This window comes from Daktulosphaira vitifoliae, unplaced genomic scaffold (assembly GCF_025091365.1).
Source record: "Daktulosphaira vitifoliae isolate Bord-2020 unplaced genomic scaffold, ASM2509136v1 Scaffold_5, whole genome shotgun sequence".
NCBI lineage: Eukaryota > Metazoa > Arthropoda > Insecta > Hemiptera > Phylloxeridae > Daktulosphaira > Daktulosphaira vitifoliae.
In genome coordinates this window covers 11,253,246-11,271,359 of record NW_026099576.1, presented here as the reverse complement: position 1 = coordinate 11,271,359, position 18,114 = coordinate 11,253,246, and the positions used below count along the sequence as shown (strand labels likewise).

General features: G+C 23.4%; 1 protein-coding gene across 2 annotated transcripts in view; it reads right to left on the bottom strand.

Annotated features, from left to right (window-relative positions):
* Positions 1-1,403: 1,403 nt before the first annotated feature.
* The window catches only part of LOC126906614 (cytoplasmic aconitate hydratase-like), a 29,374-nt gene continuing 12,663 nt past the window's right edge, over positions 1,404-18,114 (bottom strand). For both annotated transcript variants that reach the window (XM_050687280.1, XM_050687281.1), the window contains exons 10-18: positions 4,720-4,879; positions 4,425-4,645; positions 4,207-4,363; positions 3,891-4,126; positions 3,338-3,474; positions 3,075-3,222; positions 2,428-2,550; positions 2,149-2,334; positions 1,404-1,732 (exon numbers count right to left, since the gene is read on the bottom strand). In XM_050687280.1, coding sequence (XP_050543237.1) covers positions 1,622-1,732; positions 2,149-2,334; positions 2,428-2,550; positions 3,075-3,222; positions 3,338-3,474; positions 3,891-4,126; positions 4,207-4,363; positions 4,425-4,645; positions 4,720-4,879 — 1,479 coding nt within the window. In that variant the 3' untranslated portion in view covers positions 1,404-1,621. The remainder of the gene's footprint in view (positions 1,733-2,148; positions 2,335-2,427; positions 2,551-3,074; positions 3,223-3,337; positions 3,475-3,890; positions 4,127-4,206; positions 4,364-4,424; positions 4,646-4,719; positions 4,880-18,114) is intronic.

Below are 18,114 nucleotides of genomic sequence, written 5' to 3'. Positions count from 1 at the left end.
AATGAATGAGATGTTTGAATTTTTTAGTCGTGATAACTATTTTTTTAGAATTTTCTTAAATAGCGAAAAAAAGTAAAAAATTTTGACGAGCAAAACAAAATAGGGTTATCAAAAATGTAGTTGTAATAACCCTACCATCGCCAAACTTATTTTCTGGTTGTGCCACTATTCCTTAGTATTATTGCAATATTGATGTTATAAATGTATAAATGTAGTATCATAAATCATTTCAAAATCAGCTAAATGAAATCCTTTTGTCAAACAATTATTATTTTGATTATCTTCAACTAATTCCCAACCCAACCAAACCTTTCAATGTCCATTAATAACTTAATAAGTATTTGTTTTTGAAACAGCGCTCGAGCTAGATGACTAAACTTGGTGCATGTAGTTAAGATGGAGTATGGCGGGAATGGATGGCGATACAGGTTAAATAACTTGAACACGCGATTTTGCTATTAATATGTTAATATTTTATAGTAATAGAATAAACAATAAAATAAAAATATATATAGAAACAGAAATATGTTCATTGTTATTGTAATATGTTACAATATCGATCACTAGACTTTAGCCTTAACTAACAATAAACAGCACTAGACTAAATCAATATTAATACACAAAATATATCATTCTTCCTACTAATTCACAATCACATATCCGGTACATACATGGTGTTAAACAATAAAATGTAATAGTATACAATAATTCTATAAAACCTATAATGATGATGGCAGCATGAGCGCAATTTAAATTAAATAGGCTACTCCAATATTTTTGTATTATTGATAACTTAAAATATTTTATACTATTTCAAAAGGGTATTTTTAAATAAAGTCTTTTAAACATTAATATTTAGTAAATTATACTATTTTAAAAATAATATAAAAAAATATTTTTATAAATTATCTTATCCACATCAAGAAATTGCTATACAAAGCCTCTAAATCAATTAAACTCAATTCTTTTAAATGATTTCTGGACAATCCATTGAGCACCTTAGTGGCAGTGATGTCCTAAAGCTAAATAAATGGTGGAGAGGGAGTAATAAAATTATTTATACCAACTGAGTAATTTTTTGGTTTCTTCTATTAGTAGCCACTTTTACACAAAAAAATTGCCAACTAAATTTTTAGCATTTTTTAAGAAGAATATATCTCCAACGTTCCATGCTTAGTAGCTATTTTGCAATGAAAAGATGGCTAAATTGTTTCATTAAAACTTGTTCTAATGTTTATATTGAAACAGTTTATATAATTAAAAAAACATACAAAGAAGGGTTTAAATAGCTATATGCATACTAAAAATGATTTAAGTTATAATATTATAAGGTCATAACATTAGCGAAAATTCTAGTAAGTCCTGTGCTGAAAGAAAATAGTAATAAATAAACACAATATAAATATTCATTGAAAAAAATATATAATTAAGAAGATTACCCAATAATAAAACACATAATATAATTAATCAAATAAAAAACAAAAATACTTCAAAAATGTATATAAAATAAAATGTAATAAACTTAAATGGTAATATACCTAAACCAATCAATAAAATTACATTAATTTTTAAAATTAATACATATCATAAATATTAAATTATATAAGTGATGAAATAAAAATCAAAGCATTTTTCTTATCATATAGTTCAAGATTCCTCCATGCTTGTGATATAAGATGTCTACTTCAGTATCAAAACGCAATATGGCTTTAAAAGATAAGCCTGTATTTGTCTAAATTATAATTTAAATAAAATATTATAAATATTATAAAAACCATAAGCGAAGTGGACTAAGCCATTGAAAAGTTCAGATAATTATATATTTTGTGATATGAAAATATGTTTTAAGCAGAAAAAATTAGAATTAACCATCCAATTTTTTTTTTACTCTGCTTATAATGAGAAATATGGAAGTAAGTCAATAAAAGCTTTTTTTGAAATCAATTTTACATTCCTATTTCTTCTGATATAATCAATAGCTTTCCACATTTAATAAGTCAACTTAACCAATAACAAAATTGTGTAAGGTATATTGCAGTAAAAAATAATAGGTATAACACAATTTTTATACTTACCTGCTATCTATTTTATCATTTAAAATAAATAATGTATAACTAGTATAATATAATTAAAAATATTAATTCATACTTTGACTTCAATTTCATGCAATGGCTTACAGTCTTGTGGAATAATAATGTCATAAACTTCATGACCAGTCAAATTTAAAGTTTCTGCATTTTCTCCATAAAGAAATTGCAAAGGAATAATACCCATACCGACTAAGTTTGAGCGATGTATACGTTCATAAGACTCTGCTATAACAGCTTTGATACCCTAATCATAATAATAGTAAATTTTTTAATTTAATAAAAAAAAATATATATTATCTATTAAAAAAAAAATATTAAATAATTTAAAATGTTTTACTAATAAAAATGGTCCTTTGGCTGCCCAATCTCTTGAAGATCCTGATCCATAATCTTTACCAACAATAGCAATTAATGAGCGATTTTCTTTAGCATATAGTTGTGCTGCATCAAAAACATCCAACTATGTAAACAAAATAAATAAGATTTAATATTATTCAAGAAAGTAAAAACAATTTTTTTAATTTCAATATAGCCTTATGAAAATAGATATTTTTGAAAGGCAAAAAAACAAACCTTCCTATTAAAATAAAATGGTACTATTTTGACATACAAAAGAACACATTCCTCTTCATACATATGATAAAATATTTCAAAACCCCATTTTTGCAACAGCTTTAGGAATAAACCACAGATTTAATTAGTTCAATTAAAATAAAATGTTGGTCAAAAAAATTAATTTGAAAATATATTATTTTTAGTTTCTAAGATTATTTTCTAAGCGCATATCCTATTTTCTGACACCCCAATTGGACACCTATTAATTTACATAATGCTTACATTTATGGTTGTGTAAAGTAGCATATTATGATAAAAGTACTGGAAAACTGAAATCTATGCTTTCATATATTTTTACTCAGTTTTCAAAATACTTTCTCTTAATTTTAGTTATATTCATTTAATTATGTTTGTTAATATTCTCCTTACTTCTTGTCCACTAGGAATGTGCAAGGTCTTCGGTCCAGTATTTTTCACCAATTTGTTCACAAGACGTATATTTGCAAATGTTCCTCTAGCCATAATGTCATCATTACCTCTTCTTGAACCATACGAGTTAAAATCTTTGGGTGTAATGCTGTAATCATAAAAAAATTGATAACAATAATACCAAAATTAACTTGAGTCATAAAAATTAACTAATTAAAATAATTTAAATACCGTATTATATGATATAATAAATATAGACTAACTTTTTTGAAGCTAAATAACGAGCTGCTGGACTATTTCTAGCAATACTTCCAGCAGGACTTATATGATCGGTAGTAACTGAATCACCAAGAAACAATAACACATGAGCTTGTCTTACAGACTGAATACCTGGCAAAGTCTGAAAAAGAAAATGAAAATTTTAGAATTTCAATATTTATGAGCTATTTAGTATTTATACTTAAATAATAGTGATTAAAAATCTGGCACTTAAAATACTGAGAACACTTTCTCTTAATAAATAATTGAAAGGTATGTTAACCATTTTATTTTATATTTTAACTTAACTAAATACCATATACTTTTATACATTTTTTTTGTATATTCAAATTTTTTTCCTTGTATTAAATATTAAAATAGTAAAAATTATTTCAATTAGTTTATTTTATTTTAATTATTAAAATATATTTTAATAATATAAAAATAGGAGGAAACGAAAAAAAAATTAAAATATTAAATTATAAAAAAACTATAATTGAAATGATTTAAAGGCAAATTTATTTTTTTAAAGCTTTAGATTGCTCATTAATTATGTACTTTTGTCATGTTAGTAAAGAATGGTGGATTCTTTATGTAGGTTGATGAAAAATCCCAAGGATACAGTTGTCCATCTGGGGCTTGAAGGCACTGCCAGGCATTAGAACCATTTTCAATTCGAGCATAAACATCTTGGAACATTGCTGGTATTACTGTTTTTTTTTCAACACTCTGAATTTGTTCTCTAGATGGCCAAATATTTTTTAAAAATATTGGTACACCATTTTTACCCATACCTAAATATTTAGAAATTATTTTGATAAGTTTTTTTTTAATACATTCTATACATTTATTATTTATTGTTCATCTCAAATACCAATAGGTTCAGTTTCAAAATCAATATCAATACGTCCAGCAATTGCATATGCAATTACCAATAATGGTGAAGCTAAGTAGTTAGCACGAGTATTTGGATGTATACGGCCTTCAAAATTTCTATTTCCAGATAACACACCGCAACAAACAAGATCATTCTGCAAAAAAAAAGGACTTAATAATATATCTCTTTTGAAAAACAATATAAACTCAACTTACCAATTCAATAGCATTCACTAAAGACTCAGGTAAAGGTCCAGAATTTCCAATACAAGTCATGCATCCAAAACCCACAGTATCAAAACCGAGTTGTTTAAGAAATGGCATAACTCCACTCTCTCTTAAATAATAAGTAACTACTCCAGATCCAGGAGACAAACTAGTTTTAATATAAGGGGCTACTGATAATCCAACTTGTACAGCATTTTGTGCTAATAAACCTGTAAAAAAACAATAAAATACTACAGTAGTAATGTTAATTAAACATTAAGTTAAACAATATATTTTAATTTACCAGCTCCAAGCATAACACTAGGGTTGCTAGTATTTGTACACGAAGTTATAGCAGCTATAACAACTGATCCGTGTTTTAAAATGTACTTTTGATTATTAAATTCAAATTCACCACATGCATTTAATTTTTCTGGATTTATATTGAACCCTTTAAAACCTATCTATAAAAATAATAAAAAATGTATGTAGTACAAATAATAAATTTTTCATGCATATTTTTATTGTTTATGCTCCTGATAAATTATCCTTTCATCTTTTTTAAGCATATGATAATTTATTATAACTGACTAATGTTATTTTCACTTGATATCATCAAATAATAAACTTTCATCCAATTTTAGACAGATATCTTTACGTCATACAATTCATAATACTAGAAGTATAGCTAGGATTTTTGCCCAAGGACTTTTTTTTTGTTAATTACATACTTTTACTAAAATCAAAGTCATTTATAGAGTGATCCGTTTATCATAACCCACTCAATTACTATCAAAATAAAAATAATTTCAACATGCGTATTTAGTTATAAAATAGAAAACTATCTAATTAAGAAAATGACTACTCAAGAACAACTTTTGAAATAGTACTTTGGATGTTATTAACAGATTAAAATACAGATTGAAGGTGAAGCGCTAGATCATGCTATTTTATATCATCATTAGTTACTTCTTAACTGTACTCCCTCCCACTAAAAAAATGTTAAAAACCTCCAAAATACAAGTCCAAAAATTGTTATTGACCAGTCATTTTCATAATTACATTATTTTATATTTTATAAACTAGTAAAATATATATATTGCTATTTAAAAATAATACATTGACACTTCTATAAGATATTAAGGATGAACTGAAAAAGTTCTTTGATTTCTCAATTTGATAAATCAAAAAATACATGTCATTAATAAAAACCAAAAATAAATTTTCAAAAATATTTTCATGTTGTAAGTAATTTAGAGAATTATGATTAGATATTTAAATGCAAATTGCATTTTTTAGTATTATTTTATATAATGCTTTTTAAGTATAAAATTCGATTTAAGTAATAGATGATTAAATAGTGAAAATTTATTTTGCATTATTTTGTTGTTTTTTTAATTTTAAGATTTTTAAGGCATTATTGTCGTTTTTTTGGGTCATTTCAATACTTTTTAGAGTATATTTAAGGCAAAGTGATATATTATATTTATTAAAGTATTATATTTTATTAATATCCATTATTTTTTGTTATGTATAAAAATATTCATAGGTGCAATGTAATATTAGTATTTTTAATAGAAATTATTTAAAGTTAAAATAAGTTATATTTGACTTCCCAAAAGTTTTGTTTATTTATACTAATAATTGGTTAAAGGTTGGGGAGGTGAGGCTATAGTCCATGGCACAGTATCATGACAATATGTCAATGTCCAAAAATGTATAAAATGAATCTTATTTTAAAATATAGTATTAAATTTATTTAATACTATAAAATTAAAAAAAAATGTTTTATTATTAGTATTATATAATGTTCAGTGATTAAGGAAACAGGTGAATTGTTACAAACAATTAACACAATATAAACCCGTTTCCTTACATACTGAACATCCTAAATAATAATATATAATATTGTATAAACTTTAGTAGACAGTACCTACTTTTAATTTTGAAAATTGATTTATGTAATAATTGAATAGTTTCTATTAGATTATATAATATATAAATTTAAAAAATCAACTGTTGGATCTTTATATTTTTTTTTATTTAATTTAACAATTTTTACAGAATAAAAATGTTTGAATGTATTGAAGTTAATTGATCAATGGTTTTTAAAAAATGTTACTTTTGAATCAACTTATTAACAAACTTAATTTTTAACTGAAATTTATGAATTAAATTATGTGAAAAGCAGCATGCTAAATGTATATGAAAAAAATGAAAGTGACACTAATTATATACACTGCTAGAATAAAATTTTTGGGGGCTAAGTCCTTCTAGTTTCAATTATGATACTAATTTCTAATCTTCAAATCCGATAATAATTTTACATTTAAAATTATATGCAAATATACTTTTGTATTAAACCAAACTCTGATAAAACAATTCAATATATTTATGTAGAAATGAAAAATAATTTTCAACAGCTATTTGAATGCCTCGAAAAAACAAAATTATTTAAAAACATTTTGTAGGTCAATTGGTACCAATATTTATCAAATACAAAGGATCTGTGACCTTTATATGTCCGTTAGAAAACCGTTCTACAACCAGCATGGTTACACTTACAGGTACTTAAAACATAAATAGGGAATATGTCAATTGTCCTTTTTCATGAAAATTACACTAAAAAAGGTCAACTAAAGAGATGTTCAGTTAAATAAAATAATATCTCTTAAGAGTTTTACCAATAATACAGACTTCACCATTTTTCAATTAAGGAAAACATTTTATGAATCTATAAAATGTTTCACAAGAATATACATCATTATTGGAATACTTCTCATGTTATAATCACATGATTTAATATTAAAATAAAATTTATTAGATATGAAGTTAACATAGTTTTAATGATTAAGTATTATGAACTACGTCGATAAGTGACTGAAATAGAACACTATCACAGGTCGATAGCATAACAACAATAAATACACAATATTTATTTATAAAAGCAATACGGGTATGAAAAGTTAAACGATAATAGTAGATGTAAAGGAAAGGAATTAGATTATCTTACTTTAAACAATCAAGAAATACATAGAAAAATGATGGATAAATTAGAAATTGTTACTTAATATTACATTGAAAATTGAACCTCATCATTAATAGTTTTTTTATAACTATTGTATAGCTTGAATAGAATTTTGTCTGCAATTAAACTGTCTACACTTGGCATGACTTTCTTAATATATAGCCCCTATAATCTTGATATTATACTTCGAAAAAAGTCTGAATACGATAACACAGTGACAAAAGACTATTATTTTCACATTGTTTTTAATGTCATACTGTAGTACTAAGTAAAATTACGTTTAGGGTTAAAAATAATTAATAATAAAAATTATAACCAATTTTAAATAAAGATTTTCATTTTAACTATTCAAATAGATCACACATGTCTAAAATAAACATAACAGATAGAAAGGTCCACACTGACGAGATATGCCTCCATTCTAAGGCCCTCTTTATAAAAAACAAATTTTATATTATTTTGATAATTCAAAAAATATATTGACACAAAGTATAAAGATTCAATAATCACATAAAATAAATTACGTATTAAGAAATTACTCGCAGTCCTAATAACCCTCTATAATCAATAAAAACTAAATTTAGGGGCGTTGGTATACACAATAATTAATAATATTCCAATCATAATAATTGTATTAATATTATAGAATAATTACAGAAAAATTGGGCAAGTTATTATTCATGAGACTACGTAAAAAAGTCAATATTGATAAGATAATAGGTTACCGTGATTTGACATTGTACAGCATAGATGGATCCCAATTTTCACTATAAACTTGTGAAATAAATAAGATTATCAACACTGAAATGTATGTATAAACTTATATTTATGATCGTGCTAAAATTAATTTATAACTTATCAAACATTACTTGATAAAATATACAAAATATACTGCACAAATGCAAAATCATTTCCTTATATTAACACTGCATGGATATAAAAAAAAAATTAAAACATAAGATCTTTATAACAATAAACTCGATGAAAATATATCACACAAATTTTGTATTATAAAGATATTAAAAAGAAATTGATAGAAAGTATCTGTATACATAATAAACGAAACATGAAGTATAAAAATAACTAACATAATATCAAAACAAGAAGATAGTTAATAACCAAATCAATTCATATATGACAACTATAACATATATTAAATATGAATTAATGAGAAAAATTGACATAAAGATTCATTATCTAAAAATTCAGAGTCAAAATATATATATATGATCAAAAATGATACGATACCTTTTTTCAAAATATGCGCGTGGACTTTTAAAACGCTAGTGGCTCGCGGCAAAAATTTCCCGGAGTCTCGTAATCGAGTTTAGTTGAAAAAAACATTTTGAAATCTAAGTAATAATCCCAAAAAATCGTTTTTTTTCTTGTTCTATTATATAATACATTCTCAAATTTTTGAACATCTTTTATATATTAATAAAATACAATTTTGAATGTGTTCAATAATATTGTAAATTCTTAAAAATTGAATGCCTCGTAAAAAACATTACCTCAATCATGTATGACCGTTGAAATAAAAACGCAAACAACATAAATTTAATTTAGGTCAATGTTTCAAGTTCATGAGTACATTATAATGTAGATTTGTTTATTCATTTCAGATGCAGAATAAATTTCAAATTATACATTTTGTACAGTTTTATAAAATATAATATTAGTTTTCTGATTTTAACTGAAATGCAATATTCTAAGGTAATATGAATGTTCACCATTTTTAACAAATTGCTCAAAGATATTGTATTATTATAAAAATGTATATTTATATTGTAAAATTATACTTTTAATTGATTATTAAATTATCTTTAACATGAAATTAAAAAATGCTTTAGTAAAAAATAAGGACAAACAATCAAAATGTAAGTTTGTTTTTCAATAATTTTACTTTTTATGTAATATAATATATAATGCATAATATGCACAACATAACGCGTCGTAGTGTATACATGTGGCAGTTAACTTACACAATTATACACTAATTAAATCGATAAATGATTCTATTAAAACGCGATCAAAAATAACCATTAAAATAACATTTAATAATAGATAACACGGACCTTAGTGTTTACCACAATAGTATACATTTGAGTTTTGTTTTGAAACGGCGTATGAAATGAACGTGAAATATTATGCTTTAAGACTAAATATTATTGCAGTCACATGGTAAGATATCTCTGTATTATAATTATAAATTCTAATTCACTACATTGCACTAATATTAAATATTTACAAACTAATTTATTTTTATAATAACTAATAAAAATTATGAACTTTTATCAGTAATGTAAGATACTTGACGATTTTTTTCCAATAAGATGGTTAGAATTTATTTTAGAGAGTTTAACGGGTGTACAGAAAAATACATTTGAACAGAATATTAGAAAGTCGACATTTGATCAACATGGGTAGTAGGATAGGACCAAACTAGACCTTTTTTTTCGTTTAGCAGGTACTCGTGTAAACATTATAAGTAACCGTGAAGTGATTGAAGGGCCTCAGTATCATTGTATTGGTGACGAATAACAAATATCAGCAGTCTACTATAAGTGAGTAAATTAGAAATAGTACATTTTTCACTAAAAATATTATACTTCTTTTGTCGATTGTTAGTATTGTTCTTAGTAACGCGTGAAAATTTAATTCGTGACTAGAATTATACTAGCAATTGATATAAGACTCTTTTATAACATAATATATGTAATAAATGGTTGTACACATTTTATAAAGGAACCCTTTCAAATACTTATCTTCAATAATATACAGTAGAACCACGTGTCCTGTTTCATCTAGTTTTGTGTTTGATTGTTGAACATACTTAAAACTAGGTGGGCGGGCTGACGTAGACTACAAAATCAACAAATAAAGTGTCCACTAAATGTAATATTTTTTTTAATTTTATAATTTTTAACCCAACTGTATATGTTAATTTATCTATTGTACTTTAATAACTAACCGAATATTAAATCATTGAAATATATGATTATTTTGATACATTTATTTGGGTAGTATAAACATTTTTTTGCTAGTTATAATTATATTTTGCTAAAGATGTTTACTACTTAAATACACGTGTTAAAATATCTACATGAATGAACATTCGACACAAAATTACTTAAATACTTCAAGGTAACGGATTTGCTGTGGGATTATGGACGTTTAAATTCCCAAGCGAATTTCGATACCCTATGGTTTTAAGGGAAATCAAAATAAGTGATTTGAGTCGGGTATTCTTTGGGATTTAAGAGAGCAGGTTTAGATAATTAATAAAATTAATTACCAGCTATCTAGAATTCCAAAATACCAGGCTCTTAAAATTATACAGTATATATAATTTATGGTATATTCCTATTGGTAACATGTAACATCTTTAGTAGTAAATATATTAATCTAAAGATGTTTTTGTTGCCTGTATGGGGTTACATAAGAAAACATCGGTTGTATAATGATTGTAAATTAATATTTTTCACTGTGAATTCAATTTATAATTAAAATTATGTTAAAAATTTAATTTAAAACTAAAAAAATATTTAACTTAAAACGTTACAAAAAGATTACTAAATTGTAGGTACTGTTTGTATGTGTTTAGCGTTGATAATGATAATATTGTTTCCAAAATATTTATCCTCGATTTTTTTATTCATTTTTTGGAACATTTTGAGTAAAAATATTTTTAATTTTTTTTAGTTAAAATATTTTAATATAATTTTAATTTTAAATAATTAGTCGTAAGTGACCAATTTTTATTATAGGTGAATTCCAATGTTAAGTAAATTTATTAGAAATCCTTGGAGTAGCATAAAATATCTTTAGCTAGTTAAAAGTATCAACCTAGTAAAGATGTTTTAACTACTACTAGAATTTCTACAAAATCGAAAATTCCTAAAAAATGTTAACTAATTTTTTTTTGACGGAAATATATAGTAAGTGACAAAAAAAACAATTCTATGAACTGTTACAAAATTAATTATGATCAGAAAGATTTAATTGTAACTTTATTTATTTTAAATTTTGATTGTAGTGTTCAAAAATTCACTTATAAAACACGTGTATATAATAAAATATAATGTTCTGATAAAGCAAGCTTTAATGTTATATATATTGAACGAAAATATGATACGATAACTTAATGTGTCTAGGATAATAATAAAGAGTCTATTATTGATGTTATAATATCAACTGACTAGACATTAATGAATAAAATATTGGTACTCTTTGGGATTTCCAGCGAGCTGGTCAAAATTAAATTAAATTATCAGCTCTTTTAAATTCCAAGATACTCGTGTTAAAATAAATCAACTGAAAAATATTTAACGCACGCCATTTTAAATCAATTTATGCGCATTCTTTATTGTTTTCGTACCATTAAAAATTTACTTTAATAATTATTAAGGGAACCAGGTATTTCATTATATTGTTATCCAAATATAAAATGAAATTTAAATTTTGTTTTTTTTTTTTTCATTAAAAAAATATAACTAAAATTTTAATGCATAACATTACTGATTTATTGAAGTCATATAAGTAATTCAAAGTTAAAATATTAATGTTTTTAATATATTATTAAACTTTCAAAACGTAAAAATGTAATTTTTCACCAATTGCTTTTACACTTAGGAGCGATAACTTTTTTCTTACATAATCTTTTTATGAAAATATCAGTGCAAAATAAACTATAATTTTTTAAATACATATTTATAATATTTTAATATTTTTTTAACATGTCTTCTTTAGATAATGACTTCATTAAATCTAATGCTTATAATGGAAATATTTCAATACATTTTAAATTAAAAAATTATATAGTAAAAAATATCACTCAGAAATTATTTTTAAGTGTTAAAATAACAAAAACACATAAGAAGCTTTAACTTATACATAAATATTTTCTGTATCAAATAATTAAAATAAGACATAAATGTAAAAAGTTTTAGAATAATTACTAATCAATACCAACATAATTTTTGTTAAATTAATTTATAATTCAATATGTTAAATAATGAATAATATTACTTAATTTCACTACATTCCTTAAGAATAGTTTATCAATAAGATTATGCATTTTTAACCTAAATTAAAACCATATCATTTAAATTCAGTACAATCTTATTATATGTTTATAAACAGGGTAAATTTTTGTGAAAATTCAATGAAAATCATAAGTACAGAAAGAATTTGATAAAGACCTCTCAAATCATAAATGTGATTTTTTTTCAACTAATTTTTACTTTTAAGACATTTTTTATAATGTCTCGAACATCTGTTTTTTTTAAATTATACCAAATAAAATCAGTGAACGAACACCACCGAGTTTTTAACTAAAAAATGATCTAATTTAATTGTTTTAAGTTGATGTTAGTAGTTTTTACAACAAATATAATACCTAAATTTTATCCTACCTCAATTTAATTTTCTATTTTTTATATAATATTAAATAACTTGTTATTTAATATCAATAGTTGTTCGTTCACTTATGAAATTACCCTTTTGTATTAGGGCAATTATAGTAGAACTCACAATTAAAAATAAATATTTTATTTTCAATTAAGAAATTGATTTAAAACGCATTGAATATTTTAATGAAATTAGTGAGATTTTTTCTATAATAAACGTCGTTCATTAGGATTCGAAAAAACTTTTAATCGCTCTTATTTTGACAAGGATGCGTTTTTTTAATAAAGAGAATAAAATCGTTTAAAAAATAAAATAAATTGTTTTTGCAACCGAAAAATATTTTTCCCTCAACCACTTTTTATTATTAAACTATTTTTATTATTAGAGGTATGTAACAAAAATAAAGGATTTGTTAAAAATTATTAAATATTTTTGCCGCGTAATAATGAGGTATTCTAAATTAATAATTCACTTTTATACATGATGTTCACACGTTTTCACTAAAACCGCAAAATTGAATATCGTGATTGATGTCAATTATTTAAATTTTAACATAGAATTTATTAAAATTAGCTGCAGTTATTAAGGAATATTGCTCCTAAATTGGGAAAAAAAGATTATTTGTTTCTAGTAATACTCTAGTTTTAATACAATGATATTAAAATAAAGTAGAACAGATATTTTCTTAGGATTAAATAATTAAAAATTGTTTTATAGTACATTTTACAATTGACTACCATCAATTAAAATAATAAAATTTTAGGTATTACTATTATAATAACTATATGTCTAAGGTTTGCTTCTTTACTTTTCATTTAATTACTATTGTTAAAGTACGATAGCTAATTTACCCAATTCAAAATTAGATTTATTTAAAAACGTTAATTCTATTAAGTATTTACAATACAAAAATATTTTTATTATATACCTGTCATTATTAACAAAATTTAATAAAATTGAAATCTGTTTTTAAGGTAGACTTTTAATTAAAAGTAAGTTTAAAATTTAAAATTAAAAAATTGTAATATAAGTAGGAATTTAACACAGTGTTTCATGGCTTAATTAAATTATTATTTAAAACAATGATATAGCAACATTAATTAATGTTGACTTATATATTCATTGACAAGTAATTATAAGGATAAAAAATAATACATCAATTAAAAAACTTTAAAAAATATGACATGTTAGAAATGCGAATTTTTGCATTGAAATAACGCCAATACAAGCAAACGAGAAATTCTTAAAATTCACTTACTTTTATTTTCATTTAATTTTTTTTTGTTAAAATGTGATTTTTCAAAAGTGAGTTCGACACTTGTTGTTCGTGAAGCATTGACATGATAATTACAAAAAATGAAATTATTTGTATAAAAACTGTTTAGCGCTGGGCAACTTTTATCAAGCTATACTAATAGTTCGATTTTTCATCAAATTATAAAGAAAAAATTTATTTATGATCTAGCGTTTTTAAAATTCTGAATAACGCAACTCTAAAGAATTATTGAAATTATAATTTAATATTTTATTCAACATTAAAGAAATCAAAATATAGTTAATTTCGCTAGAATTTTCTAGTAAATATAAAATACTCGGAATGATGAACGAAAAAATAAACCCTAGATTACAGAATATTTTTTTTTTAATTACTGACAGCATATTTAAATAACATGTCTTAAGATTCGTACCACTTGTCGTTAGCCTTTTTAAACTTTTTTATTAATTCTAAAGTCTGTCCTATTAATGTCTACCTAAAATTTAATTTAATATTATTTTATACAAAGTTAAAATGTTTTTTATGATTCTTATATAATTAAAATGTCACGCCCCAATATAATTTTTTTAAAGGAAAACTGCAATAATGATAATTAAGGATGATTATTTTTCAATTATTTTCTCAATTGAAGAGTGATACTGCGAAATGGGACTAACATATCATATTTTTGTGCAAGTTCATTATAGAGAAAAATAACAAAATACAATAAACTTTCTTTATATTCCATTGAAAACTATTTGATATTTTCGAATCGATTTTCGAAAACTTTCAAACAATGTTTTATTTGTATTTTAAATAAAAAAAATAATGAACAACTGGAATGTAGTAGAATAAATGCGACTTCCATTGTTCTAGAATTAAAAATTTTTAATTCTAATTTTAAAAAATTAGCAGGAAGTATCATAAAACATGTGTAGCATTCAATTAAAACGTTTCATTTTTCATGTTATTAGATAAAAATCTAAATAAAATATTTTAGTATAAGAAATTATTTAGTTAATATAGTTTTTATATATTAAAATGTAATTTTAAACATGACAATGGTATTGCGCATGTGTCAAGGAGTATGACTACAATTAAGATATCCTGACTAAATCAGGGGGGATGTCAAACCGGCTTCGATACCTGACAAAATTTTTAGACTAGTATCTTTTATTTTTCAGGGTTAGTCGTGACTTGAATTGTGTTAGTGGTTAGTTAAAATTTTTAGTTAAAACAATTTTTCTTATATTAGTATTTAAAATTTAAACGCAATTAATTTAATTTTAGTACACACATTTCAAGTAATAAAGAAGTTTATTTAATGGATCAGTCGGTTGTTAGTATAATTTACTAGATACATTAAGTGAAACAAATATCTATGTGACTAGAAGTTATACTACAAACCGACAAGGTTCGAAAAACAACAGTTTTTAAATATTAGTTATGAATCTGTGACATTTTTATAATTCTTCTTAATTATAGCTGGCGTACGTTTTCCCGATCGTCAAAGTTTTAGGTTTTAATAATTTTTACAATACTTAAAGCTTTGATGACGGGATAGTGTACTCTAGATTTTCAACGGTACTTCAGGTAAAAATACGTTTATGTTAATGAATGTTTGAAGTCTGGTACACTTTGGGATTTCCTAGGGTCTGTGTGAAATTACAACAGTAACAAACTCCGAGAAATCCCAAAATACTAGAAATTCGCAAAGAACAGCGGTTGACTTTATGACATTTGTGTTAACGCCGATTGGTAATATATACCTCTTAAGTGGAAATTATATAAACTCAAGATGTAAATGTTATCTACGGGGTTTCACAAGTTAAATTTTCATATATTGATATTAATTTGCTTATTTTAAAAGTATAAATATAAGAAACTATTTGAAATTATTTTTTGAATCCATTTTAAGGTAACTAGATCACTATGGGAGTGATGAGAAACTATCCCATAGGATATAGGTACCCTGTAGATGATGCAAAAATAAACTACAGAAACTAAATCCAAACAATTTTATTAGTATGTAATGACTTCAATTAATTATTAATACTGAAGTTTTTATACTTAATTTCTCTTTAACTATAAATAAAAAAAATTGAATTGTTTTTCATTACATTTAATAAATTAATTTTTCGTGGAATTAATTTTATATTTAAAAACATTTTCAATAAAGCACGTATAAGTGTAAGAAATAATTATATTTCGTTCTTATTAATTATGTATTTAATATATTAAATATAGAAATAGATTTAACTCATTAAATTATGTTTTAAACAAAACAATAGTAATATTAGAAAATATTTTGTATAGTAATCGCTTCTAACAGAACTTAATATTGAAAATATTTAGCATAGTAAAACTCTTTTATTTATTTTTTACGTACGAGTTATTGTTAACATTTTTTTCCTGTATGTTTCGTATAAAATCTTTGTTAAATTATTTTAAATTTAGATAATTATGAACACAGGGTTAAATATTTGAGATTAAACATGTGAGCAGGACTCCTGTTGCCCATTAACTACGTGACTATGTTCTGGGCCACAATATGGCCCTGAGCATTATATATATTAACAGGTCACACTATTCAGCTGCATTTTTTTTAGACGCAAAGTCGCTTCTAAAATATTTTTTTATCACAGTTCAAATAAGTAATTAACTAAAAATTTTCAAGACATCAACGAATATATACTTGTATCATAATTGTAGATAAGCGAGTTAGGGAATCTAACTAAAATATATATTTCATTTTTGTCTAGCTCTTTAACTCTTAAATAATTTACTAATAACTACTAAAATAATATCAGAGATAAATCGAAGTGTAAAACAATTTTCTTTTAAACTAGTAATCTATTTTGTTCATAGTTCATGTAAATTTAACATCTTAACAATAAATAGTCTTTACATAAAATGAATACATAATATTTTGAGAAAATAAAAAGAATCATTAAAACGGGCAGTTAAAAAAATGTAATGTACTCAGGATTTTTTTCATAAATCAAAAAAAAAAATTTAGGTTATTTTTTATCTAAAATGTAGGTTTTACTCAGCTAATGTGAGTGGAATTATACTTTAAAGACTCTTTCAAAATATGTCTAAGAATAAAAAAAATTCTATAGAAATTTATGAATTTGTTATTCAAATTGTCATTTTTTTGTATACTATGATGACTTATGAACTGTAATAAATAATTTATATAAATTACTTTTATCAGCTCTTGATAAATTAACATTGTTAAAACGCAGATAAATAAGCAAAGTCCATTTATCTAGAATTTATCATTAAAATGACAATAGTAAACAAGAAAAATCGAGATAATTACTTAAAACCATTGTCACTTATAAAAGACTAACTTTATTAATTTATGGGTTATTTACAAATAAGAATTCATAGTTTATAGTTAGTGATCTAAGTTTTTTCAACATTTTAGAATGTATAACTGATGTTTAGGGTAAAATTAAAAAAAAAACTTTGTAAGCACTGTGAATTGTTTCCAGTTGATACTAGTATTTAATAGTTATCACTGGTGACAATTTATGAAGCATACATAACAATTTTCAACTTTATTTAAAACAATAATGTATTGCAAGAAAATCAAGTAAGGAAGGTAAAATTTAAATAGATTTAAGTATTTAAATGATACTTCTTGACCATTTGAGATCAAGTTAACAAATTAAACTTTATTAATGCAAACTTTTTTTAATAAATGCTATTTAAAATTTTTTTAACTAATAAAAATAAGTTTTTATATTAATTCAATATTTTAATGAAATAAAAGATTAACTTCTTATATACTTTTATTCGAGCTATTTTTTTTAAATCAATATTAACTTAAGTTAATATTTTCTTTATAAAAATTTTTAATAAAAATAAATTATTCCTGAACTAAGTTATTAATTTTTTTTTAAAATACATGATATAATTCGTGTAAAAATTTGTCCCATTTTTTAGCTTCGATGCGAAGCTGAGAAGGTATTAATTTTACTATGATGTGTTTTTTTTTT